At 56.4% G+C, this 25307-nt stretch overlaps 1 protein-coding gene and 1 pseudogene across 6 annotated transcripts in view; one reads left to right on the top strand and one right to left on the bottom strand.

Annotated features, from left to right (window-relative positions):
- HSPG2 (heparan sulfate proteoglycan 2) overlaps nucleotides 1-25307 on the top strand; it is a 117475-nt gene that overhangs the window by 32519 nt on the left and 59649 nt on the right. For 4 of the 6 annotated variants that reach the window (XM_050789746.1, XM_050789745.1, XM_050789743.1 and 1 more), the window contains exons 2-15: nucleotides 8129-8264; nucleotides 9187-9231; nucleotides 14490-14599; nucleotides 14699-14757; nucleotides 15043-15203; nucleotides 17420-17548; nucleotides 17812-18066; nucleotides 18152-18271; nucleotides 20071-20202; nucleotides 20358-20502; nucleotides 20596-20747; nucleotides 20837-20986; nucleotides 24408-24571; nucleotides 25076-25255. In XM_050789746.1, coding sequence (XP_050645703.1) covers nucleotides 8129-8264; nucleotides 9187-9231; nucleotides 14490-14599; nucleotides 14699-14757; nucleotides 15043-15203; nucleotides 17420-17548; nucleotides 17812-18066; nucleotides 18152-18271; nucleotides 20071-20202; nucleotides 20358-20502; nucleotides 20596-20747; nucleotides 20837-20986; nucleotides 24408-24571; nucleotides 25076-25255 — 1938 coding nt within the window. The remainder of the gene's footprint in view (nucleotides 1-8128; nucleotides 8265-9186; nucleotides 9232-14489; nucleotides 14600-14698; nucleotides 14758-15042; nucleotides 15204-17419; nucleotides 17549-17811; nucleotides 18067-18151; nucleotides 18272-20070; nucleotides 20203-20357; nucleotides 20503-20595; nucleotides 20748-20836; nucleotides 20987-24407; nucleotides 24572-25075; nucleotides 25256-25307) is intronic. The other 2 variants (XM_050789747.1, XM_050789744.1) reach the window with 1 other exon arrangement.
- On the bottom strand, nucleotides 22892-23325 carry LOC126956741 (60S ribosomal protein L31-like; annotated as a pseudogene).

Below are 25307 nucleotides of genomic sequence, written 5' to 3'. Positions count from 1 at the left end.
CCGTGCCACCCTCTGACTCCTCTGCCACTCACACACGTGTCCCGCTGCACCAGGCTTCTTTCCGCCCCGCAAACGTGCCCTGCCCTCTCTGGCCCTGGCCTCAGCGCGTGCCCTCCCCTTCACCTGGTCCACACTTCTCCACTTTACTTAGGCGAAGTAATCTCTCAGGCCCCAGCTGAGTTAGCATTTCTTCTAGAAATCTTCCCCAGCCTCCCAGCCACCTCCCTAAGTGAGGGGACCCTCCCCTGGTCTCTGCCAGCCCCTATCCTTCCCTTTCAGCACTCTCCTCGCATGGTGTTGCCAGCATGTGGTTCTGTGGCCTGTGTCCCCCAGGAACATGGAGTTCTGTGTCTGTCCATTTCACGTTTTGTCCCCCGGGCCCAGCACATAATAGGTACCCAGTAAGTCAAGGTTGAAGTGACTTGAATTGAACCGAATGGGACAGATCTGATCGATTCTACCTTTTTTTTACTGATGAGGAAGCTGAAGCCCCCCATCTAGAATGTGGCCAGGGTGGCCTGGACTTGGGGGTGTCTGACAGCACAGCCTGCTCTGCCCCACTGGCTGGAGGTCAAGTGTTCTCGCCAGTCCCCCACCTGGTCAGTGCCAGACCAGGTTGGGTACCCACCCCTAGCGATGTCATAGGAGCCTCCAAGGCAATGACCACATGGGGCCTGCCTGGAGAAGGGCCAGGCAGATTCAGAGCTTGGGACTATGCCTCTCAAAGAGGTCATTGCCTCACACTTTCCTCTCCCAGTAGCCCCAGGAAGGAGGCAAAGCAGGGACCTTTTTTTGCTTCCATTTTATTTATTTTTATTTTATTTTATTTTATTTAGTTATTTTTTGAGATGGAGTTTCGCTCTTGTTGCCCAGGCTAGAGTGCAGTGGTATGATCTCGGCTCACTGCAATCTCTGCCTCCTGGGTTCAAGCGATTCACCTGCCTCAGCCTCCAGAGTAGCTGGGATTATAGACATGTGCCACCACGCCCAGATAATTTTTGTAATTTAGTAGAGATGGCGTTTCACCATGTTGGCCAGGCTAGTCTCGAACTCCTGGCCTCAGGTGATCCGACTGCCTCTGCCTCCCAAAGTTCTAGGACTACAGGTGTGAGCCACCATGCCCGGCCTTTTGCTCCCATTTCATAGTGGAGAGAACTAAGTCTGGGAGGGACTGTTATGCAAAGACAGGGGGTGTCTTAGAATGGATTTCAGGGCTCCTGTGACCTAGTCCCTTCCTTCCCTTTGGATGAAGTGTTATGGCCTCTGTTGTATTAATGGGAACTGAGGACTAGAGGTAATTCTGGCGCTTTCAAGCTGTGTAATCTCGGGCAGGTCTCCTTCTGAAGTTCGCTTTCTTCTGTCAGGTGGGTTAATTTCCACCTCAGGACTGTTGGGCAGGTTCATTTATCTGGTTTGTCCGTGAGTCCGCAGATTTATTAGTACCTACTGTGTGTTTTCTGTTGTGGGGTTGCAGCAATGCTCAAAACAGATCAAAGTCACTGCCTTCTGCGTGTTGTTCGCATGGACTGAGATGGTAGGTGTGGCTGCCCAGTGCATACAGTAGGGACTCACTAAAGTTAGCTAAAAGGTAAAGGAGGCAGGGGCTTATCCAAGGCAACATGGTGAGTGTGGGGCTGAGCTGGGACTAGAAACTCCAGACCCCCGCTTCCCGCCCTCTGGGCCTCCGCTGAAGGCCCTGACCTGCCCCAGCGCTCCGAAAAGCCCTGGATGGAATGCAGCTTTTCCAGGTTGCAGGCCTTGATATGAGCTTACAGAGGGCAGGGGTCAGAGGTCAGAAGCAGGGCGCTGCTGGGAGCTGTGCCTCTGAGCTAGCCAAATACAGAAGCATGAACCCAGCAGAGGGGAGTCCTGGTTTCAGACTCCATTCCCATTGCCTCTGCTGTGTGACCTGGGTCAGGCAACGGTACCTCTCTGAGCCTGGTTTCCTTATCTAACAAATGAGGATGCCTCCAGTGTCTCCCTTGTGAGGTTGTGGTGGATCTGAGTGACGTAAGCCTTGTGAAGACCTTAGCTCAGCCCCTGGCACAAAGAAGCCCTGGATGCATGTTGGACCCTCTCCTTGTTTGGGGGGCTCCATATTCCTCCTGGCTGACTGGCTGGCGAAGTTCTTGCCACCTTGGGGGCCTCCGTGTGAGAAGCTGGCAGGCCTCCCGAGTGGCACGGGCAGCACAGGCATGCCAGAGGAGGCTGTGGCCACCTCCCTTCCGGCCCGGCGCCCCTCTCAGACTGCCAGGGGATTAAAGGCCTTTTGGCCTTTGTGTCAGGTTCTCCCGCCCCTGGCAGTTTGTACAACAAAGTGCTGCCCCAACAGATTCCTTCCCCTGTGCTGTCTGTCGCCTGTGGACAGGGCACTGGGTGGCCTGGGGGTGGGGCAGGGCACCTTGATCCTGTATCTGGGGCCTGGGTTGCAGCTGAAAAGGGGAAGCACTTGTTTTGGGGTTACCTAGGAGCCTGTATCCTGGCAGAGGATGGGGACCTTGTCGGGGTTCAGATCCCTCCCCAGAGATTTGGGGACCATGGGTCACATTGTCTGCTGGTTCCTCGGCAGAAAGCAGGGGAAGGGGCATGGAGGCAGAGCCCGTGGTGACCGTGGCAGGGAGGCAGGTGGGCAGTAGCTCTTTTGTCTCCCCGCCCCCGCACCGTCTCTGGATTTTGATGGGGTGAGCTCACTCTATCCCCACATGCCTGGAGCCTGGCCCTGGGCAGCTGCAGCCGCCCTGGGGACCATGCAGTGCTCAGACCTTCCTGCCTAGCTGTGGGGGCAGTGGGGGCTCAGTCCCAGGCCTGGGCTACAAGCAGGGTGGGGTGGGCTGGCTGCCGAAGGCATGTGAGGAATGTCACTGGAGAAGCCCAAAGCCCTGGGTTGGTCCCAGAGTCAGCCTCTGAGCAGGCAGACAACTTTGAGCCATGGGACCCAATTCTATTGCCCACCCCTTGCTAGGGTCCCGCCCGCTCAGCCAGGCTCCTCCCTTCATCCCAGATCTGGAGGTGACCCCAGGCCTGAGCCCACACCTCACACTCCCCATGCATCACCCCTCAACTACACCTACCCCTCACCCCTACCCTGCACCCCCTGCGTAGTGCGAACCCTAATGCTTATTAAGCAGTTACTGTATAAGTAATTCTAGTACTTATTAAGCACTTATTGTATAAGTAAACACCTCACTAAATGCCTTACCTGCTAGATCCCATTTACCGAGACAGTCCTCTCTGAGCCTCAGTTTCTTCATCCAGAAAATGGAAATAATAATAACACAAGCTCACAGTTCCTTGACCGAAAGCCTCAGAGTCAGATGTGTTTTGGAATTCAGAATTTTTCAAGTTTGAGGAAGGTGACATAGAGCATGTACCCAGCCAGGATGTGACATCCCCACTGGAGTCTGGGGGTCACATCCCGTGATCAAACAACAGTAATAATGCTGCAGTGAAACGCAGGACTCTTGCCGCTGAGTGGAGTGTACACACTCTGAATAGCTTCATGTCAGTTCAGGTCAGGGCTTGGCACCAAGTGAGCTTGCTATAAACTCTTTTTTGAGAGTCTTGCTCTGTCGCCCAGGCTGGAGTGCAGTGGTGTGATCTCGGTTCACTGCAACCTCTGCCTCCCGGGTTCAAGCAATTCTCCTACCTCAGCCTCCTGAGTAGTTGGGACTATAGGCATGCACCACCACGCCGGGCTAATTTTTGTATTTTTAGTAGAGACGGGGTTTCGCCATGTTGGCCAGGCTGGTCTCGAACTCCTGGCCTCAAGTAATCTGTACCAGCTCTCCGTATCTGTACCTCCCCCACCTTCTCTCCGCTCTGTGCCCCACTCTTGTGGTTTTCTCCTCAGTGCTGAGTCCTTTCCTAGCCAGCCTTGTCTGCCTCTTTATCCTCACCCAGGCCAGGAGAGGAGGATCCAGCCTCCAACACAACTTGGACCTGGAGTTCCATGTGACCCTCGTTCTCACTAGGAGGGCCTGGACGTAGCCCACCTCTGGGATTAGGTGCCTCCCAGAAGCCTTCGCCTACAGTCCCGCCTGTGTTCAAGGAATGCCTGCCCACTGGGGGCTGCCCTGCCTGCATCCCGGCCCTAAGCAATTGTTCTCAGCCTGTTAGAACAGTTCTCTGGCCTGGGCCCGGTTGAGTCAGCTGCCTGCACCCCCCCAACCAGGAACTGGAGGGTCTGGAAAATCCCCCTCTCTGCTTAGCTCCTTCCTTTCTGGCTGAGGTCTGCCCCCTAGACCCCTCCTCTCCGGCTCCCCGTCTGGCTCCAACACATGTCTGAAGTGCTGGGTTCCTCTGGGAGGAAGCCGGGCTCCCTCACAGCCGGAGACGGGCTGGAGGGCAGGAAACCTGGGTTCTATTTCTGCCTCTGACCTTGGAGCCGCTAATGGCCCTCCTTGGGACCTGAGGCACATGCTGCATGGCCCCAGGCTACTGCCAGCTCAGGGATCCCATGGGGCCGTCCTGAGAGCTGGTCGGGTTGGGGATAGGGACTGGCCAACCCTGGGCTCCCTGATATTGCTGTCTGCTTAGGCCTCATGGTCAACCCAGAGGTCCAGCCCTGCCTCATTTCTTGGTGAGCAGAAGGCTTGGGGTGGGATGCCAGCTCCTCACCTGCGATCTGAGCAGATGCGTCTCCCGGGACTCACTGGGAAAGGGGAGCATTCATACCTCCTCAGCCACCTCCAAGGGTCACTGTCAACTCAGGTGATACTAGGCTGAGGAAATGCATTACAAAGTGACGTGCAGTGTGGCAGAGAGGCTTTGCAAGAGTGACTCCCAGTGATCTCGTATCTGCCTCATTGCACACCCCTGGTCACAGAGGTGGGATAGCACAGTGGCAGCTGCTTAGGTATTGGAGCCCAACCACCAGGGTTCGAATCTCAGCCCTGCCACATGCCAGTTTCACCAGGTAACCTTTCTCTGCTCTCTTTGCCCCCCTTCTCAGTGGAACCCCGTAAGACCTATAACCTGGTTTAGAAGTGCCTGGTGCCTAGTAAGTGCCCAATAAATGTTAGCTGTTATTATTCCTCAAGCAGATCCTGGGCTTTCCCGTTCTGGGTCCAAGGTCCTTCTATGGTCAAGTCTCAAGTTCCTTTTGGCTCTTTCTGGGAGCCTCTTTCCTGTCTGGTTCCATCTCCTCTCGCAGATGTGAAATACAGCTGCTGGAACCTTTTGATCTTTAGCTTTTTACAGATGAAGCCTCAGCTCTTGCTGACTTATTCCTTGCTATGGGCCCTGATCTGACCCTGGATCCTCAGACCCTGGGGTGGGGGCTGCAAGCAAGAGCAGACTGGCAGATGGAGGGGTCCGTGCTCTGGGGTCCTGTGGTGGAGTGTGGGGTCCTTCTGTCCAAGTCCCGACGTGCTCTGGCCTCTCTTTCCCCTCTCCCTGCAGATGTGTGTTCCTGGCTTTCTTTCCATGTTGAATCTCACTTTGCTATTTCCTGTCTGGTCCCAAGGCCACCCCTGCCACCACCTCCTGACCAGCTCCCTGCTCCCTGGGAAAAGCTGTGGACCTTGCACATGACTCACCACTCGGTTTGCCTTTCTAGACGGCAGTGTCTAGGAGATGCCGGGAGTCTCAGTGCTCCAGGCATGCCCTCCGTAACCTTGGTTGCAATGGGAGGGGGATTGGCATTGACGGAGCCCCCCACCAGGTTGGGAGGACCCCTCAAATCTCCTCTATCCAGAGTCAGTGCCCCTGCACCAGCCCCAGCCTCATGCCCGTGTTGGGTCAGTCAGGCCTGCTCCAGCCAGAGGGAACACTGCCCTGTACCCCACCCAGGGAAGGAGGCAGAACCCCTGGCAGGGGCTGGTCTTATGGTTCTTAACCAGTGGCTGTGGGAATCCCCTGGACATGCAAAATTATAACCACCCTCCTGGGATGGAAGAACCTGACTCACTGTCTCTGAGAAGGAGCCCAGGAATCTGCATTTCTCACCAGCTCCCGGAGGTTCTAAAGCACACTCCTGAATGCACATCCCACTGACACAGCCTAGAAGTCCACAGGCCAGCACTCAGGAGGACAGGGATGGGTGCTTATGCACAGGGAGAGGGCAGGGAGAGGAGAAGGAACAGGAGGCAACGTTTGCCGGTGGATTGTTGGGGGCAAGGGCTTTAGGCCAAAGCAGGAATAAGATGTGGACAATGCAGATGAACAAATGGCACCCAGCCACTCCCCCATCCAGGGAACTCACAGCCTAGGACAGGAGATGCTTTTAGATTGCCTAGAGGTAGGTAGTGCCTCCCCAAAGCAAGTCAGCTTCAAGGAGTGACTGAAATGCGTAGGTGATGACATTTTTGTCCATTCATTTATTCATTGATTCATTCAAGTATTTATTGAGCACGGGGTGCAGAGAAGGTGGAGATGAATTCATCACAGCCCTTGCCTTCAAGGTGCTTCCATTCCAATGGAGGTACAGACAATAACCTTGTGAGCCCAGGAGGGCCCAGAACCAGACTGGGGGTTGAGGTCACTGTGAACAGCAAGGAGTTAGGACAAAGAGAGTTTCCTGTCATCCTTATTGAGGCATAAATACACACAACAAAATATACCCATTTTCAGGGTGCAGTCAGTAATGAGATGTGTATGTCCAGTGAACCATCACCCCAGAAGGTTCTCTTGTGCCCCCTTCCCAGCCACCCCCAGCCTGCCCTTGGTCCCAAGTGACTACTGATCTTTCTGTCACTATGGATTAGACTTTCACCCCCAAGGGTTCATATAAATGGAATCGTATAGTTTGTAGTCTTTTGTGTCTGGCTTCTATCAGATCCACGCGTATCAATCAGTCGTTTGTTCCTCCTTATTCCTGAGTAGGTGGAGGAGGTGGTATTTAAGCTGATTTCGGAGGATGCATTGGAGTTCGCCTGAGAAACAAAGAGAGGAAGGGCATTCCAGCAGAGGGCCCGGCGTGAGAAATGCCAGAGGCGTGAGGGACATGGACTGTGGGAGCTGTGGGGTTGGGGAGGGAAGGGGGCCTGGCTAGCTCTTTGTTTTTTTCTCCTCTTTGGCCTTTGCTCTGGCTTGGACCTCACTACCTTGTCTAGCCCTTGTGGGTTTGGTTTTCAAAAGCAAGACCATTTCCTTCTGGCTTAAGGCCAGGGCAGGGCCTGAGGCCCTCAGGCCAGGCCATTACCAGTCTGTGCATACTTGTGTTTATAGAATCTGGGGTCCAGCCATCATGAATCTGCACACTTGTGGGCCACGGGGTTCCCGGGGTTCCCTTGGGCTCCCCTGGGTTTGTTTTCCTCTAAGTTATTTGGTAAAACTGCTTTGGAAACATCCAGATCTTGTCTAGGGGGAAAGAGGCACTCATTGCCCGGACCCACACCTGAGAAGGCAGGTGTTACGGCCGCTGGGGCCCTTCTGCTCCGGCCCACATAGCACAGGCCCCAAGGTAGAGCTTATCCTGGGCTCAGCAGCAGCCTGAGGTCACATGGAGTTGACACCACGCCTGTCCCCATTCAGCCCAGATGCTGGGCTCTGCCTCCGCGCTGCTGGGCGCAGAGATGAGCCTGTCAGTGTGGCTGCATGTGCCAAAGCTAATTCTCCAACACAGTGGAATGTGTTCCCTGCAGCCTGGAGACGGGCAGGCCAGAGGGAGGCAGGAAGAGGAGCCAAACAGCCTGGGGAGGAGCTGCCTGGGGAGGCAACAGCTTTGAGCAGCTCGCCCTCGACTTCTGCCTGTGTCCCCACCCATGCTGACCCTGGCCATCCTTCCACCTGCCTGTGCCCCCGATCTGCGCTGGCTGAGGTCACCCCTTTACCCGCCCGCATCCCCCCATCCACTCACTCGTGTCCTGGGTGTCCCTTGCCTTCTCCCAAGGAAAAGGAGTCTTTACTTACTAAAGTGATTTACATTTTATTGTCTGTTTTATTTGAGGATTCATTCAGAATTTACAGGCTTGGGCTCTGAAGCCTCCAGGGGCTAATGGGGCTTGGGGAAACTGAGTCAAAAACAAGTTCAGCCCCAGCCTGGCTCACTGAGCCATACTAAGTCAAATTTAACCACTAGGGGGCCTGGGGGTGGGACTCTGGGTCCCCCTGGAAGTGAGGGGAAGGACCGTGGGGCTCAGTGGGAGCTGGACAGAGTGACTCAATCGGCTCTGTCGTTCACTTACAGGTGACCCACGGGCTGAGCGCGTACGATGGCTTATCTCTGCCTGAGGACACGGAGACTGTCACAGCAAGCCAAATGCGCTGGACACATTCATACCTTTCTGATGATGAGGACATGCTGGCTGACAGCACCTCCGGAGGTGAGCCAAGGATCCGAGGCTGGGAGCAGAGGGGTAGGGGGTGAGACTGTGCTTCTTCCCACTGGTCTTTAAAGAGGCCCCATGAAGTTCCACAAGGTGGTTCCTCAAGAGATGGGCTGTGTGTGTCCTGAGCCCTGGTCCCCATGACCCCAGCATCCTCCACTTACAACCTGTGTGGCCCTGGGCTGGTCATCATTCTACAGCCTGGGACTGTCAGGACCTACCAGGCAGATGGCTGGCAATGCAGCGTGCAGGACGATCACGCATCCTGTACCCCACCTCCTTGTTCTCACCTGGAGGCTAGTCTGATCTGCCCGTTCCCACCCCAGCCACTGGACAGATAATTTGAGTCCCTGGAGTTTGGGGCATCAGCCCACATCTTCTCTGTCTCTCTTTTATTTTATTTTATTTTTATTTTTATTTATTTTTGTTTTGTTTTTTGAGATGGAGTCTCAGTCTGCCGCCCAGGCTGGAGTGCAGTGGTGCAATCTCAGCTCACTGCAGCCTTTGCCTCCGGGGTTCAAGCAATTCTACGTCAGCCTCCTGAGTAGGTGGGACTACAGGCGGGTGGCACCACACCCGGCTAATTTTTGTATTTTTAGTAGAGACGGGGTTTCACCATGTTGGCCAGGCTGGTCTTGAACTCCTAACCTCAAGTGATCCACCCGCCTTGGCCTCCCAAAGTGCTGGGATTACAGGCTTGAGCCATCGAGCCCAGCTGGCCCACACGCTCTGTGATGGAGGCTTCCAAGCTGACTTTCACAGGCCCCCTCCCTAGGCATGGGGGAGGAGGGTGACCGACCATTCTGTGCTTCCTCAAGCCTGCCTCACTGTATGCTAGGTGCCCAGAACAGTACCTGACACCCAGTAGGTACTCAACAAATATTTGTTGTTGCTGATTATGTCTCTTTTTTGCTTATAGACGACCTGGGCAGTGGGGACCTGGGCAGCGGGGACTTCCAGATGGGTAAGTTGCTGCGGGCCTCCCGCAGGTCTCCCTCCTGCCCCACAGGGAAGCCCCAGAGCCAGTCTCCTGGGCTGAGGGCCTCGAGGGCTCCTTGGGCCTGCCCCTGGGGTACAAAGCAAGGAGAAGTGGGGGTGATCTCTTAACCTGCGGAGTGACAGTTGTGCAGACTGATTGGGAGGTCCCTGCAAGGCTGGTGTGGCCAGGTCCTGTGCTTGCCCATGCCACAGGCACAGGTATCAGGGCAATGGGCAGGTAAAGCCCAGTTCTGCTGGGGGCTGAGAGCCAGTCAGCTATTCCACATTCAAAGCAATGTTCTCACCTCCCAGGGCAGCTCAACTGTTGAGTCCTTCCCCAGAGCTCTCCTGGTGGCACAGAGCTGGGAGTCCCAGGCAAAGACAAGCAGAGCAGAGGGGCTCTGTGGAATCGGGCGTTCAGGCATCCAGCAGGGCGGGCAGGGCTCAGAGCGAGCCTGACCCTAGGCTTGGGAGAGAACCCTGCCTCCTAAGTGCTGGCCTGTGGACTTCTAGGCTGTGCCCATGGGATGTGCATTCAGGAATGTGCTTTAGAACTTCCAGGAGCTTGTGAGAAATGCAGATTCCTGGGCTGCTTCTCAGTGACAGCGAGTCACCTGCTGGGAAGCAAGGGTTCCCAGCTTAGGGAGGCAAGACTGGGCTCTCGGAGGGAGGAGAGTCAGCCCCCACCCTGGTCAGACTGGCCCAGCACTGGGATGGGGGCTCATAGTCCCCACTTCCTTCCACTCTGGGATACTGGGTGGAGAAGGACCTACCCGAGGACAAGGCCCCGTGGCTCTTTATGGTTCCTACCACGCTCTCTGGGAGGCAGCTCCTGGGACAGTCTATGACCAGGGCCAAGGATGGAGCAGGTGCTTAGGTCAGACCAACCACTGGGCCACCCCGTGGTATCCAGGACTGCCTTCACCCTAGGTAGGCCTTGGCCAAATCTGGCCTGGGCCTACTTCAGGGGTGGAGTCACCTCCCTTTAGCTGACATATCAGGGGCCTTCAAATGCCAGCGGGTGGCATCCTAACTGGGTCAGTGTAGACAGGAGGGTGGGTCCCTGGGTAACCTGGTCCTGACTGTGACCTCCCAGGGCCTGGACTTGGGCTCCGCCTGAAGGTTTTCCTCGTGTAGGTCTCCACGAGGCTGCAGGATGCCTGGGAACTGGGCGGGGCTTGGGAGAGGGAGTGTCAGGTGGGTTCCAGGCACACAAACCATGTCCCATCCTGCAATGGCCTATGCTAATGTGTTCCTGGAGCTGCCTCTGGCCAAGCCGGGCTTGCCTCTGAGTCCACCCTGTCCATTCATGAACCATCTCCAGCCCCTGCCCCAGCTGGGCAGTCCTGGCCAGCCCACCTGCCCTCCCTGAGAAGCAGCTGTGAGGGCAGGCGAGGCCAGAGGGGAAGAGGTGGGGAACAGGGCACCACAGCTGGAGGGGCCCAAGACCAGGGTAGGTGCCTTTCCTCACAAGTGGAAACAGGTGGGGCCTCAGACCCTCCAGGCCCAAACCCTGGCTCCTGCCAGCTGCCCTTGGGGCAGGTCCGGGCAGCTGGGCTGAATGGCAGTCAGGGAGGCAGCAGGTATGACTTCCTGATCCCGGGGTCCCAGGGCGCCCGCTCAGCCTTGACCAAGGGCAGCGCCCCCACTGCGCCCATGAGCCAGGGCCATCCTGACCGTCATGGGGCCATGCCTAGGCTCTGGCCCAGTCCCAGACCCTGGACTCCAGCCCTTGAGACGGCTCTTCCCCTCCTCCCCCGGGCATGGCTGTGGCTCTCTGGCTCAGCTCCAGCCCCCTGTGTGTCAACACCCATCCCTGAGAGCCTCCCCTCCCTAGGACCCCTTCCCACCTCTCCTCCCCCAGTTTCTTTCCATCTTCTGACCTGTCTCTTTCTGTCTTCCCCCATGCCCATGTGTCCTGCTCTGACCCTTGTCTGCATGTCTGTGTGTGTCCCCTGTCCGCCCTGTCCTGGGCCCTCTTCCCCACTCCTTGGGTGTCTGTCTCTGCACCTCCTCCCTCTGCCTCATCCTGTTCTTCTCCCTCTCTCTGGCTCACCATCTCTGCCTCTGTCGCCCCCTGTCTGTCCCTCTCTCCCCTCTGCCTGTTCTTTTCTTTTTTTTCCCCACTGCCTTTTTCTTCACCTTTGTCTTGCCTTTTCTCTCTCATTCTCCCCACCCTCACTTTCTGTGTGTGTGTCTGTCTTTCTGTCTCTTTGTGTCTCCCTCTCTCTTTCATCGTCTCTGCCTCTCTCTGCTTCTCTCCGTCTCGTCTCCCTTGCTTGCCTCCTTCTCTGTCTCTACTCTGCAGGCTCAGGGCCGCCCCTGGGCCGCCCGCCCGTGGCTGGCATGATGGTCTCCGAGCCTGATGAGGAGTCCCCTCTCAGTAAGTGACCCAGGCCTGGGCCAGGTGGGAGTGCTGCTCTCCCTCTGCCTCCCTCCCCATCCTCTCTCCCCACTCTTCCTTTTCTCTCCTTTCTTCCTATTCTCTTCCTCCCCAACCTGCACTTTGCTACGAGACACACAAGAGGCTCAGAGGCACCTCCCTGCGGAGTCCAGGGGCCAGGCCAGCCACTGCCCCTGCCCAGGACACAGCCAGGCCCACCCTGGGCCCACAGATCTAAATGCAGTGGACTGGGACCCTGGCGTTCTTCCCCATGGGGTGCCGGTCGGGCAGAGTTGGGTGCAACAGCCCTGCAGGGAACCAGGCCCTGCATTCCAGAGGCCACTTGTGTCTGCCCCAGCACAGGCCAATCCTGGGCCCACCCGAGGGATCCACAGGGACCCAGGACTGGAGTTCAGGGGCCTGGGTGTGTTGCAGGGAGTTCTGTTGGGCAGGGATGGGAATCAGGAGTTGGTGAGTAGCCTCCTCCGGGGCCAGGGCTGGTCAGGAGTGCAGCTCCCACTTCCACCCTGAGTGCAGAGCAGCTGCCTCCCTCTCCCAGCCTCTGGCTCCGAGGGAACTCACCAGATAGGGTAAGAGGAAGGAGAGGACTGGCCAGAGAGCACCCCTATTCCAAGGCACCCTCGCCCCTGCTGGCTGCACCAATGTCCTTGGCTCTGGAGGCTGGTTCTTTTTTTTTTTTTTTTGGATGGAGTCTCACTCTGTCACCCAGGCTGGAAGGCAGTGCAGTGGCACAATCTCAGCTCACTGCAACCTCTGCGTCCCTGGTTCAAGCAATCCTCCTGCCTCGGCCTCCTGAGTAGCTGGGATTACAGGCACGCACTACCACGCGTGGTTAATTTTTGTATTTTCACCATGTCGGCCAGGCTGGTCTCGAACTCCTGACCTCAAGTGATCTGCCCGCCTTGGCCTCCCAAAGTGCTGGGATTACAGGCGTGAGCCCCCGTGCCCAGCCCGGGGACTGGTTCTTAAAACAGAGGTGGCCTCACCTTCTGCCCCAGTGCTCAGGCACCAGCTGCAGGGTGAGAGACGGAGGGTGTTCGCCTGGACCTGCCCTTGGTCTGGAAGAACGAAGGGGGGTGGGGTCAGGCTGGAGGGCCTGTGCCCTTCCCAGGCCCTAGTAGAAAGGGGCTTTGTGGAGCTCCAGCCCCCTTCCCCAGGAGCGGACACATTCCTGGGCAGAGGCCCGGCCTCCTCACCCGCTCTGGGCCATGGGGCTGAGGCCAGGGGCTTGGGTGGGGGGACTCTCAATGGGCCTCTGTGCCGGCTCACAAGGGGCCTCTGTAGCTGAGCCATGGCCCCCACACTCCAGCCCACAGAGCCCCGCCCACCCGGCACCCAGGAGCCCGGCCCAGCGGTTCAGGGCAGGCAGCGCCAGGGCTTTCTTCACCTGAGCCACAGAGCAAGAACGTCCTATGCACCTGCGGGCCTGACAGACAGAGTAAAGCGGGAGGAGGATGGGCCTGGCAGTAGCACAGACAGTGCCACTCCCTGCTCTGCCACCTACACACCGGATTTCAGATTTTTGGATTAGGGATGCTTAGCTTGTATATGACTCATTTGTCACTCTTATTCATTCATATTTATCACATACATGAATTCACAAACATTGTGAAACATAATGAGTATAAAATGTCTAGTATATAGTAGGTGCTTAAGAAACGATAGATGTACTTTGGGAGGCCATAGAGAGAGGATTGCTTGAGCGCAGGAGTTTGAGACCAGCCTGGGCAACATAGCAAGACCCCATCTCTATCAAAAGTCAAAAAATTAGATGGGCATGGTGGCATGCACCTGTAATCCCAGCTACTCAGGAGGCTGCAGTGGGAGGATAGCTTGAGCCTTGTAGGTTGAGGCTGCTGTGAGCTGTGATTGTGCTACCGCACTCCAGCCTGGGTGACAGAGCAAGACCCTGCCTAAAAAAACACAAGAGATGCATGTGTATCACGCCAGTCTGAGATGAACTTGTTCAGCCATCACTTTCGAGGAATCCGCTGTGTGCCAGGCACTCGGCAAGCACTAGGGATGCGGTCGTGAATGAAATCCCAGGTTCCGCCTCATCAAGCTTAGAGTCTGGTGGTAGAGAGGATGACAGCAGCTTTGATTCTCAGGTGCTTTGCTGTGTGCCAGGCACTGCATCTGAGTATAACGGCCTGGTGCATGTGAACACAGCATCGTGCACTCCTCGCAGCCACGCAGGTGGTGCATGCAGTCAATATCCCCATTAGGAAACAGAAACTCAGAGCCGAGGTCAGTGCCTGAGGCGTGGCTGGCCTTAGAACGCACGATTGTTACTGTGATGTGAAACCTGGCAGAATCTACACAGTACACGGTGGAAGGTGCTCTGCTAGGGAAAGCAGGGTACTGTGAGAGCCCAGGGGAGCGGTCTCTACCCCAGCCAGGGCAGATCAGGAAGATCAGGAGACAATGGCTGAGCCAGGTCCTGAGGAATGACTAGGAACTGGCCAAGGAAGGCTGGCAGAGCCTTTCCCATTCACACACAGGTAATCCCTGTGCCAGGCCAGCCCCCTCTGGGAGCCACCCCTTCTTGTCCAGCCTTCCTCTGAACTGCGGGGGTCTCCTCTTCTGCACTCGCACATGGTTTCTGGATCAGGCCATTTCCCCTGTTAGTTAAAGCCCCTCAGTCAAGTTGGGGCTTTGACATTGACCCTTGAGCATGTATACCTACAGGCAGTGCTGGGCATAGCTGTGGGCACACAGGTGTCAGTCTTAAGGGAGGCCTCCCGGGGCTATCCCCCCAACTCTGTCTGAATGCTCCAACTGCCTAAGGCCACTACATGCCAGGCCGGAGCTCTCAAAATGATCCTCCTTTGATTTTCCAGTTTATTTCCGAGCCCTGGTGAATTTCACTCGCTCCATCGAGTACAGCCCTCAGCTGGAGGACGCAGGCTCCAGAGAATTCCGAGAGGTGTCCGAGGCTGTGGTAGACACGGTGAGGTGAAGGGGGTTCGGGAAGCTCGTGGGTGTGGTGGGGCAGGACCGAGGATGGGGTGAAGGCCTCTGGGGCTGATGGCACTGTGTCCCTCCCCAGCTGGAGTCGGAGTACTTGAAAATTCCCGGAGACCAGGTTGTCAGTGTGGTGTTCATCAAGTGAGAAGGGGCCCCCTGGGGGTTGCTGGGGGACTTGAGTGGGTAACCTGGAGGGGGCTGATGAGGATGAGAAGGAAGCCTGGCACCGCAGAAAGGCCTATGGGATGAGTCACTATGGGTGGAAATTCAGGAATTGGTGGGGGGATCATTGGGACCTTTAGTTGCCCTTCTTTGGGTACAGGCTGTCCTGGAACAGGGCCTGAGCGTCGGGGCAGGAGCCTCATGGAGTAGCTGAGAACACAGGCGTCTCTCTGACCCTCGTCTCCTGCCCATCTCCACCCCCAGGGAGCTGGACGGCTGGGTTTTTGTGGAGCTGGATGTGGGCTCGGAAGGGAATGCAGACGGGGCTCAGATTCAGGAGGTGCTGCTCAGGGTCATCTCCAGTGGCTCCATGGCCTCCTACATCACCTCTCCCCGGGGATTCCAGTTCCGACGCCTGGGCACAGGTGAGCCTATCCTGGTGTCTGGGGTTGCCTCCTCCAGACTCGTGGGGTCCCCTTTCAGTGTCTCCACCATGGGCTCCCAACTTGGGCTTGCACACCACTAGAAACAGGGAGCTCACTACCCTCCTGAGTCTGCCCCATCGATCCTTATACAGTCTGGGCTTGGTAGAGTGCAGACTGTTTCCTCTAGCACATGCCCATTAGACCCAAGTTCTGCTCCTTCCTTCTAGACCTCTGCACATTGACAATAGGTAGTCAGGCCTTGATTTATCCTGTACGTACAAGTCCAAAACACATTAGTACTTAATAATAACCAGCAACTGTTTACTGAGCCCTGACTGCCTTTATTTCCTTCCTCTGGGTCAGTCTTCACAGCAATTCCTTTGAAGGAGATGTTATTCCTCCTGTTTCAGAGACGTGGGAACTGAGGCCCAGAAAGGAAAATCTGAATTTGTCCAGAATCAGATAGGCAGATAGTGAAAAGGCAAGGATTTCAAACAAACTCAGCGTCTATGACAGTCTTGCCAGAACCTGTGATGAGAGAAGCAGGAGAAACCGAGGCACAGAGAGACTAGGAAACTGGTCCAAACCACACAGCTGTTAGGTGCAGAATCCTGACCTTTGTACTCTGGGTCAGCCCAGATTTCCTTCTACTGTGCCCTTGGTCTCCTGTTTTAACCTCCTGAGTTTTTTGGTTTTTTTTTTCTCTAGACCGAACAGCCCTAGTTCATCCCTCACAGGCTGTGGTTCTCAGCCCTGTCTCCATCTCAGTTCCCTCTCTCTGGGAAGACCCTGACTCAGTGGAACTCAGAATGGAACAAACTCCACCCTAGCCCAATGAGGAAAAAATAGTGAAACCATCACCTCCCTTGTTCTGCACCTCAATTAAGCCAAGCGTGGTGGTGCACGCCTGTAGTCCTAGCTACTCAGGAGGCTGAGGCAGGAGCCCAGGAGTTTGAGGCTGCAGTGAGCCAGGATCATGCCACTGTACCCCAGCCTGGGTGACAGAGCAAAACCCTGCCTCTAAAACAAAACAAACAAACAAAAACCCTTAATTATTGCACCCCGAGATCAAGCTTGCTCTTCTGCATCATCAGGCCCAGGTCTAAAGACTGCTGGGGGTCCAGCCCTCCTCTCACTTTTCAATGAGTCCTCCTGGCTAGGGGTGGTGGAATGACCTGGCCCAGCCCTGCAGCCCTCAGCTCCCGGCTCCCAGGTGGAACAGCCACTGACCACATCTTCCTTTCCAGCACAGACCCCCCCACCCCCGCCGGCCGCTGTGGCGGTCGCAGTGACACCAGGTGAGAGTGTAAGCCAGGCCCAGGCCCAGCCAGGTTCCTAGAGAAGTTAAGGTTGGAGAGGAGGCCGGGCGTGGGGGTTCACGCCTATAACCCCAGCACTTTGGGAGGCCAAGATGGGAGGATTGCTTGAGGCAAGGAGTTCCAGACCAGCTTGGGCAACATAGCAAGACCCTGTCTCTAAAAAAATAAAAAAGAGAGAAAAAAAAATTTTTTTTAAAGGATGGGCCGGGTGCGGTGGCTCACCCCTGTAATCCCAGCGCTTTGGGAGGCCAAGGCGGGTGGATCACGAGGTCAGGAGATCGAGACCATTCTGGCTAACACGGTGAAACCCCATCTACTAAAAATACAGAAAATTAGCCGGGCGTGGTGGCGGGCGCCTGTAGTCCCAGCTACTTGGGAGGCTGAGGCTGGAGAATGGCGTGAACCCGGGAGGCAGAGCTTGCAGTGAGCCGAGATCGCGCCACTACACTCCAGCCTGGGCGACAGAGCGAGCCTCTGTTTCAAAAAAATAAAAATAAATAAAAAAGGGATGGAGGGGAAAGAAGGGTGTGGGTGAGATGGCTGACTGAGCACAGCCCAAGACAACTGGGCACTCTCTTCCCTCCTTCTTTGTCCTCACTGGGCCAGGCTGTGGCCTGCATGTGTGTGGTGTGCTGGTTGCATGCGTGTGGCATGTCAACTGCCTGTGGAGTCTGTGTTAGAGATGGGGGAGGCCACTGCCACTTGTCCCATGCCCCACGCGTGCTGTGAGTGTGTCTAGTATGTGCTCGTTGCCCTCACTGTGCCTGCCAGAAACCAAGCTGCCTGACAAAGGGTCCTGAAGCCCGCTCCAGCCCTGCAGCACCTCTGCGTTCCCTACAGCTTCCCGCACCTCCCTCCTGCCACCTCTGACTCCAGTCTGCTTCCTTCCACCCACAGTACCCCAGTTCCCAAGAGCCTGCACGGAGGCTGAGTTTGCCTGCCACAGCTACAATGAGTGTGTGGCCCTGGAGTATCGCTGTGACCGGCGACCCGACTGCAGGGACATGTCTGATGAACTCAATTGCGGTGAGGGGATGTCTGAGGCCACAAGTGGTTTGGGCGCCAGGGGAGGGCCAGGGTGCTACACCTGGGTCTTGGAGCCCATCGAGGACTATGAGGGTTTGGTGCAGGCAGAGGATAGGGGCATAGGAAGGGTGATGACAGAGCTGGGCAGGGGGTGGCAGAGAGTGGTGTTGGGGAGTACAGGGTGGGCCTGGGAAGGGTTGGGGACAAGAAGCAGGTGAGGAGCCACCTGCTTCTGCCAAATGCCAAGCGGAATCTGTCCACAGAGGAACTGGTCCTGGGGATCAGCCCCACAGTCTCTCTCCTGGTGGAGACGACACCTTTACCGCTGCAGCCGGAGACAGCCATCATGCGACAGCCACCAGTCACCCACGCTCCTCAGCCCCTGCTTCCCGGTTCCGTCAGGCCCCTGCCCTGTGGGCCCCAGGAGGCCGCATGCCGCAGTGGTCACTGCATCCCCAGAGACTACCTCTGCGACGGACAGGAGGACTGCGAGGACGGCAGCGATGAGCTGGACTGTGGTGCGCACTGGCAGGGGTGCAGGTGGGTGCGGGGAGCAGGAAGCTGGTCCAGGAGGATGCTGCTGACCCCTGCCCTGTCTCCTAGGACCCCCACCACCCTGTGAGCCCAATGAGTTCCCCTGTGGGAATGGACATTGTGCCCTCAAGCTGTGGCGCTGTGATGGTGATTTTGACTGTGAGGACCGAACTGACGAAGCCAACTGCCGTGAGTATCCGAGGGTCCAGCGGAGGCCTCCGCCCTGCCCAGGTCGCTTGCTCCTGCCCCGTCTTCCACTCCTGCCCCGCCTTCCACTCCTGCCCCACCCCTACCCTGCACCTCTGCTTTCCACCCTCCCCAGTCCCCCAAGCCTGTTTGTTTGCTCTCCCTGGCTGAGTGCGGAAGGCCCTGGAGACACCCTCCAAGGTTTCTCTCTGACCAGAGCTGTAAGGCCTCTTGGCCCTGAGCTGGCCTTTGGTGAAGCTGTGTAGTTAGCCCGCCTGTGGTTCGTGTCTCTTCATTTCTTTCCTTTATTTTTGTTACCATGAAACTTCTCTTTGTTTTGTATGTGTGTCAGATGAATGAGTAGGAGGGTTCTATGTGCCAAGGTCCCTTGGTGATGGGTCCTTGGCTTATGTATGCGAGTCAGAGCCTTACCCATCCATCTGTCCAACTCCCCAGCCACCCATGCACCCACGTATGCGCCCATTATCCATCCACCCAGCCCTTCATCCATCTCTCCACCCATCCACCTGTCATCCTTCTTCCCTCCCATCCGTCCTTCCAGCCTCCCACTGCCCCACCCTTATGGTATCCATCTTTCCAGTTCACGTTGTGGACATTATGGGCGTCCTGATAGTTAAATAGGAGGGGGAGGCTGGAGAGGCAGAGACCACATCAGGTGGTTTCCAGTATGTCCTGTCCCATGAGAAGCCTGATGCTTGTTAGTGCGAGATTGAGGATAATCTTCAGGCACTTCGCTGTGGTCCTGTTGGTGTGTCTGGGCGCGTGTCCATGTTCCCACCGTGAGCTTGTCCAACTTCTCCTTGCCTTCCTTCCCCTGCCCACTCCACAGCAAGCCCTGGGGAGAGGCTGCATCATGCCACAGACCGGCAGAGTTTGAGAATGCCTTTCTGTGGCTCTAAGCTTGCCTGTCAGCACCAGCTCCTTGGGAGAGAGAACGTAATTGGGGGCTTTCGTTGGAAGGCCCTTTCCAGGGACCTCTGCTGGGGAAGTCAAAGGAAGGACAGGTCCTTGTGGACAGCACAGAGCCAGAGAATGTGAAGGTTGAATGGCCTCATGGGCTCCTGAGAGTGCGGGGAACAGAAGCGCCTGAGCTGCCTCCACAGCTACCTCCTGGTCTCCTCTCGCACCCGCTCTGTGGATGCGCGGCTTCCGCTCCTCCTGCATGGCTGTGACTTCTCTGTCTGTGTCTGTGTGTCTCTCAAGCTCCATCTCCCTGAGGAAGAATATTGGTCACCAGCCACCAGAGAGGCCTAGTGGGGCCCAGCCCTTGTCCCAGGCCACCTCCAGCTTCTGGCCACTCCACTGAGGGCCTGTCAGTGGGAGCGCAGACTGTCGAGCCCCACAGGGGACCATGCGGTGCCAGGCGCCTTGCCGGGCCTTTCTGGTAGAGGAGGGTGTGTGGAGCATTGCTGGCGCCCAGAGATGCCAGCCCCACTGGTTGTGCCTTTGACGTGGGTCTTGTCCATGTGTACAAGATAGCGCTTCTGTGACTCTGAGTGTGGCTGGGTGACACTGTGGTTGTGACAGTGATGTGCCAGCCATAACTGGCATGGGGAATGCAGGTGGAGTGAGGGGTGGGGGCTGAGTAATGCGATGAGTGGTTCAATGACAGCTGGTGGCCGCATCATGCTGGCTGTGAGGTGGACGGTGTTGTGCAGCAGGGACTAGGCATGGTGAGGGCCACTGGGGGTTATGTGGGCAAAATGAGAGAGTGACTCCGGGGATGCCCAGGGAGGATGGACAGGGGTGGGCTGTTGGGAACCACCTGGCTTTGTCCCCAGCCACCAAGCGCCCTGAAGAGGTGTGTGGGCCCACACAGTTCCGATGCGTCTCTACCAACGTGTGCATCCCAGCCAGCTTCCACTGTGACGAGGAGAGTGACTGTCCCGACCGGAGCGACGAGTTTGGCTGCAGTGAGCAGGGAGCTGGGATCGAGATGTGGGCCCTGGGCTGGGTTCTGGGGGCTTCTGTCCACAGCCTCAACCTCCACTCTTCTCCCTCCTAGCCCCTCGGAGCGCTCCCTCCGCTCCTCCTTCCTTTGCCCTCACCCCTGCCCTGGTCTCCTCAGTGCCCCCCCAGGTGGTGACGCCTCCTCAGGAGTCCATCCAGGCTTCCCGGGGCCAGACAGTGACCTTCACCTGCGTGGCCATTGGCGTCCCCACCCCCATCATCAATTGGAGGCTCAACTGGGGCCACATCCCCTCTCATCCCAGGTGTGGCTCTGGGCCCGGGTGGTGGGGTGGGAATGGGGGACAGCTGGTCCAGAGCCCTAGGCCAGATCCTACCGCTTGTCTTGGGGCCAACAGGGTGACAGTGACCAGCGAGGGGGGCCGTGGCACGCTGACCATCCGTGACGTGAAGGAGTCAGACCAGGGTGCCTACACCTGTGAGGCCATGAACGCCCGGGGCATGGTGTTTGGCATTCCTGACGGTGTCCTTGAGCTCGTCCCACAGCGAGGTACTGCCGGAGGCCAGGTGTCACTGGGTGTGGGGGCAGAGCTGGGCTGCCCGCCACAGCTGGCTGCAGCCCCCTCCCGTGCCGCCCAGCAGGCCCCTGCCCTGACGGCCACTTCTACCTGGAGCACAGCGCCTCCTGCCTGCCCTGCTTCTGCTTTGGCATCACCAGCGTGTGCCAGAGCAGCCGCCGCTTCCGGGACCAGATCAGGCTGCGCTTTGACCAACCCGATGACTTCAAGGGTGCGTTGGCGGGCGGGTGAGCGCTGCGGGAGGTGGGAGGTGGGCACCAGGCTCCAGTGGGCACAGAGGATAGATGCAGACAGAGGGGGCCAGGTTTCGGGAAGGAATACGAGTCACTGAAGAAACACTGAGCCCTGTCAAAAAAGCATTTCGGGGGGAAAACCACCATGTTTAGGAAAAGCCAAATCCCCTCTTGCTACCTACCTGCTTCAGGTTACGGAGAGGACGGGTTCTGGAGCCAGCTTCCTCCTTCAGATCCTGACGTGGACGCTGTCCACCTGTGTCCTGGGTCAAGTTACCCACTATCTCGTGTCTGCTTTCTCATCTATAAAGTCGGGGGGTGGAATAATAACTACCTCCCAGGGGTTGGTAAGGACTTAGTGGAGTCGCGTATATAAGCCTCTCGGAATTGTGCTCAGCCCGTGGTCAGCACCCAGGAGGTATTTGCTAATGTCACAGTCATTGTCCTCATTCTGAGAGGCAGAGGTGCCAGTGTACCCAGAGTATAGGAGCCCAGGCTTTGGCATCTCCTTAGCCTGAGGGTGGCCTCCAGCTGCACCACTTACTGCCGCTGTGTCTTTGGGCAAGTCTCTTGGCTTCCTTGGGCCTATTTTCCCAAAGATAGAGGCAGGCGGCTGGACTCAATTCTTTCTGGCTCTGAGAGGCAGAATGGCAGCATGGCTGAGAGCATGAGCCCGGGCACTGCCTGGACTTGGGCTCAGGTCCCGGCTCTGTCGTGTCCCACCTGGCATCAAGCAGCCCTCACTTCTTCATTGCAGAGGACTAAATGCATGTAGAGAGTTAGCTCCAAAGCACTCAACACATTTTATGCCCTTTTGTTGGTTGAGGAACCTAAAAATGACTTGTATAAGACTTAGTTACCTGGCCAGGCATGGTGGCTTATGCCTGTCATCCAAGTACTTTGGGAGGCTGGGAGGGAGACTTGCTTGTGGCCAGGAGTTCAAGACCAGCCTGGGTAACATAGTGAGACCGCATCTCTACAAATAATTAAAAATGAAAAATCTAGCCGGGCATGGTGGCTTGCGCCTGTAGTCCCAGCTACTTGAGAGGCTGAGCCAGAAGGATCTGTTGAGCCTAGGAGTTTGAGGCTGCAGTGAGCTATGATCACGCCATTGCACTCCAGCCTGGACAACAGAATGAGACCCCATCCCTAAAAACAAAACAAAACTTAGTTACTTCCCAAAGTTGTTCCCCAGCATGTTTAGAATGCTAATGGCCATGGCCACCATTTGGTGAGCAGGCAGTTGGCCCTGTGGCTTGACCTGACAGTCATCGAACTGCCAATAACCCTTGCAAGGTCAGGACTGATTTCACAGTTTTAAGATGAGAGCCCCAGCGCTCTGAGAGGTTGTGGAACTTCCATGCCTGGGTTCCCACAGCAGTTTAGAGGGGGAGCTGAACCCAGGGCTGTCTGATTGGAATCTGGATAGTCCAGGGGAGGGAGTGGTGGGAATTCCATGGTGAGCAGGTGGCCTGTGTGTGGATGGTGACCAGGAGGGAGGAAGCCTGAAGACATCCCCGGAAAGCAGGCAGGAAAGAGGATAGAGTAACCTAGACCCGGGCCTGTGCTTGGTCGTTCTGTGGGTGAGGAGCTGGACCCCCCTGTGGTTGCAGGGGGTTAATTCAGGATGAGCGGGAGAACCTATTGGCAGACAGATGTGGACTCCATGTAAGGAAGAACTTGCTAAGAGTCAAAGTTGTCCAGAGCTGGGAGGGACGGTCTTTGGGGGTTGTACGATCCCCATTCATGACAGCTGCACCTAATGTGGCAGTCACTGACCATGTGTGGCTCTTTAAACTGAAACACAACGATTCATTCCTGAGCAGCACTAGACATGTCTCCAGTGCTCGGTGGCCACGTGTGGCTAGTACCATTACTTTTTTTTTTTTTCAATTTTGTAACTTTATTTGATGTATTTGACGATCAGCGATTAGTTCTCATCCACATTGACTGTCTGTAGATTTTTGAAAATGGTAACAGGTACGTAGGTAACCAAAGTATAGAGCTTATTTGGTGAATCTTCATCCTCATTACATTTTCTGGACAGCCGCACACGGATTCGGTATGGGACATTCCTTATTCCTTTGGCCCAGACAGCTTTGTTGAGCCTGGTATCAATGCGCACATCTGGAGTTGCCATCTCCTTCGTGGCAAATTTCCGAATCTCTTTCAGTGCCCGAGGGGCACGCTTCTTGAAGCCCACTCCATGGATGTGCTTGTGAATGTTGATGGTGTAATCTCAGGTCACCACCTCGTTGATGGCAGAACAGCCCTTTTTCTTCTCGCCACCCTTCTTTGTGGGAGCCATTCTGCCGGGTCCAAGTTGGAAAGCACCATTACTTTTAATGGCAAAATCAGCAATTACTTTTGTACCAACCTAATAGTTACCATAACGAAGAGTGTAGGTACAGGATATTTTCACTCCACCGAAAGTTCTCTAGGGTGGAGCTGTCCTAGCGATCTGGGGGGATGCAGTCAAGGGAATTCCCGTGTGGGGTACTGTGCGTATGTGGGTGTACATAGGAGAGGGTTGGACTGGATGACCCGTCATAACAACAGCAACAATAAGAGCTAGCCATTTTATGTCAGTTTTCTCATTTTAGCTTATACCTCTAGGAGGCAGGCTACTTTAAGCACCATCTTACAGATGAGGAAACTAAGGCCCTTGCCCAGGCTTACAACACACCTGGACTTGAGCGCCTGTTCCTCAGCCCTGTGTAGCTCTCCTGCCCGCAGGGTTGTTCCAGCGCTGAAAGTCTGTGGGTCTCTTAGCAAGAAAGGCCCGGAGAAGTCTGGCTGCAAAGAACCCCCTGGACCTTTCTTTGACCCTATGGTTCCCAAATGGTTCCCCAGCCATCATTCCATGGCATCGACTTTCCTTTCTCAGAGCATGCTTCGGGAAATGCTGCTCCAGTATTTGGGAAGGAGGAAAAGAACTGCATTTTCTTTTTTCTTTTCTTTTTTTGAGACAGAGTCTTGTTCTGTGGACCAGGCTGGAGTGCAGTGGCACGATCTCAGCTCGCTGCAGCCTCTGCCTCCCAGGTTCAAGTGATTCTGCTGTCTCAGCCTCCTGAGTAGCTGGGACTACAGGTGTGCGCCACCATGCCTGGCTAATTTTTTTTTTTTTATTATTTTCACCATGTTGGCCAGGCTGGTCATGAACTCCTGGCCTCAAGTGATCTGCCCGCCTCAGCCTCCCAAAGTGCTGGCATTACGGACGTGAGCCACCGCACCTGGCCAAAACCTGCATTTTCTTCACTTTGGAAGAGAGATCGAAGTTTTCTTGAAATCAAATTTCCCCTAGAACTTTCCCATCTTTTTCTGGGTTGCTGCCTCTCAAGGTGGGTGTATCAGGCAGGCCCAGGCTGCAGCCCTTAGCCTCTCTCTTGCCACCCGCAGGTGTGAATGTGGTGATGCCTGCACAGCCCAGCATGCCACCCCTCTCCTCCACGCAGCTGCAGATCGACCCAGCCCTGCACGAGTTCCAGCTAGTCGACCTGTCCCGCCGCTTCCTCGTCCACGACTCCTTCTGGGCTCTCCCTGAGCAGTTCCTGGGCAACAAGGTGAGAGGCCTGGGCTGCCGCCCTGGGTGGAGAAAGAATCCCGTGGGCTCCGCTCCCTCTGCAGTTGGTGGACAGTGAGGCAGACTTGGGGGGAAAGGTGTTGCTGTGCCCCGACGCAGCCCCCTGTGGCAGTGGCTCAGCCATTCAGGGCAGGACCTCTCCCTGGCACTGCTGGCTTGGGAAGAAGAGCTGGCCTTCTGTCCTCCCAGGAGCCCTCCCTGACCGCTCCCCCATGCCTGGGTTGGGTTCTGTACCTCCTCACTGGCTTCCCTGGGCACCCTGTGCACTGCATGATTCCACACCCTGCCATGGACCAAACACCCTAGAGTCAGAGCCTGAGTCTCACCCATCTCAGGTTCCCTATACCTAGCTCAGTGCCTGGCACACAGTGAGTCTCAGGTAGGCACAGTGAGGGAGGAGCTGGAAGACTGTAGGCACCTTGTAGGCACGATGGGTGTCAAGTGTGCCCACAGCTGCCCGCCCTGATCCACCCTGTTGTGCCAGGTGGATTCCTATGGTGGCTCCCTGCGTTACAACGTGCGCTACGAACTGGCCCGTGGCATGCTGGAGCCAGTGCAGCGGCCGGACGTGGTCCTCGTGGGTGCCGGGTACCGCCTCCTCTCCCGAGGCCACACGCCCACCCAACCTGGTGCTCTGAACCAGCGCCAGGTCCAGTTCTCTGAGGTAGGTGGTGCCTGAGCCCTTAGGGCTGGAAGCAAAGGGGGATTTAGGCTGA

The sequence above is a fragment of the Macaca thibetana genome, chromosome 1, assembly GCF_024542745.1.
Source record: "Macaca thibetana thibetana isolate TM-01 chromosome 1, ASM2454274v1, whole genome shotgun sequence".
Classification (NCBI taxonomy): Eukaryota; Metazoa; Chordata; class Mammalia; order Primates; family Cercopithecidae; genus Macaca; species Macaca thibetana.
The sequence above is the reverse complement of the archived record's forward strand: the minus strand, read 5'-3'. Positions and strand labels throughout refer to the sequence as shown.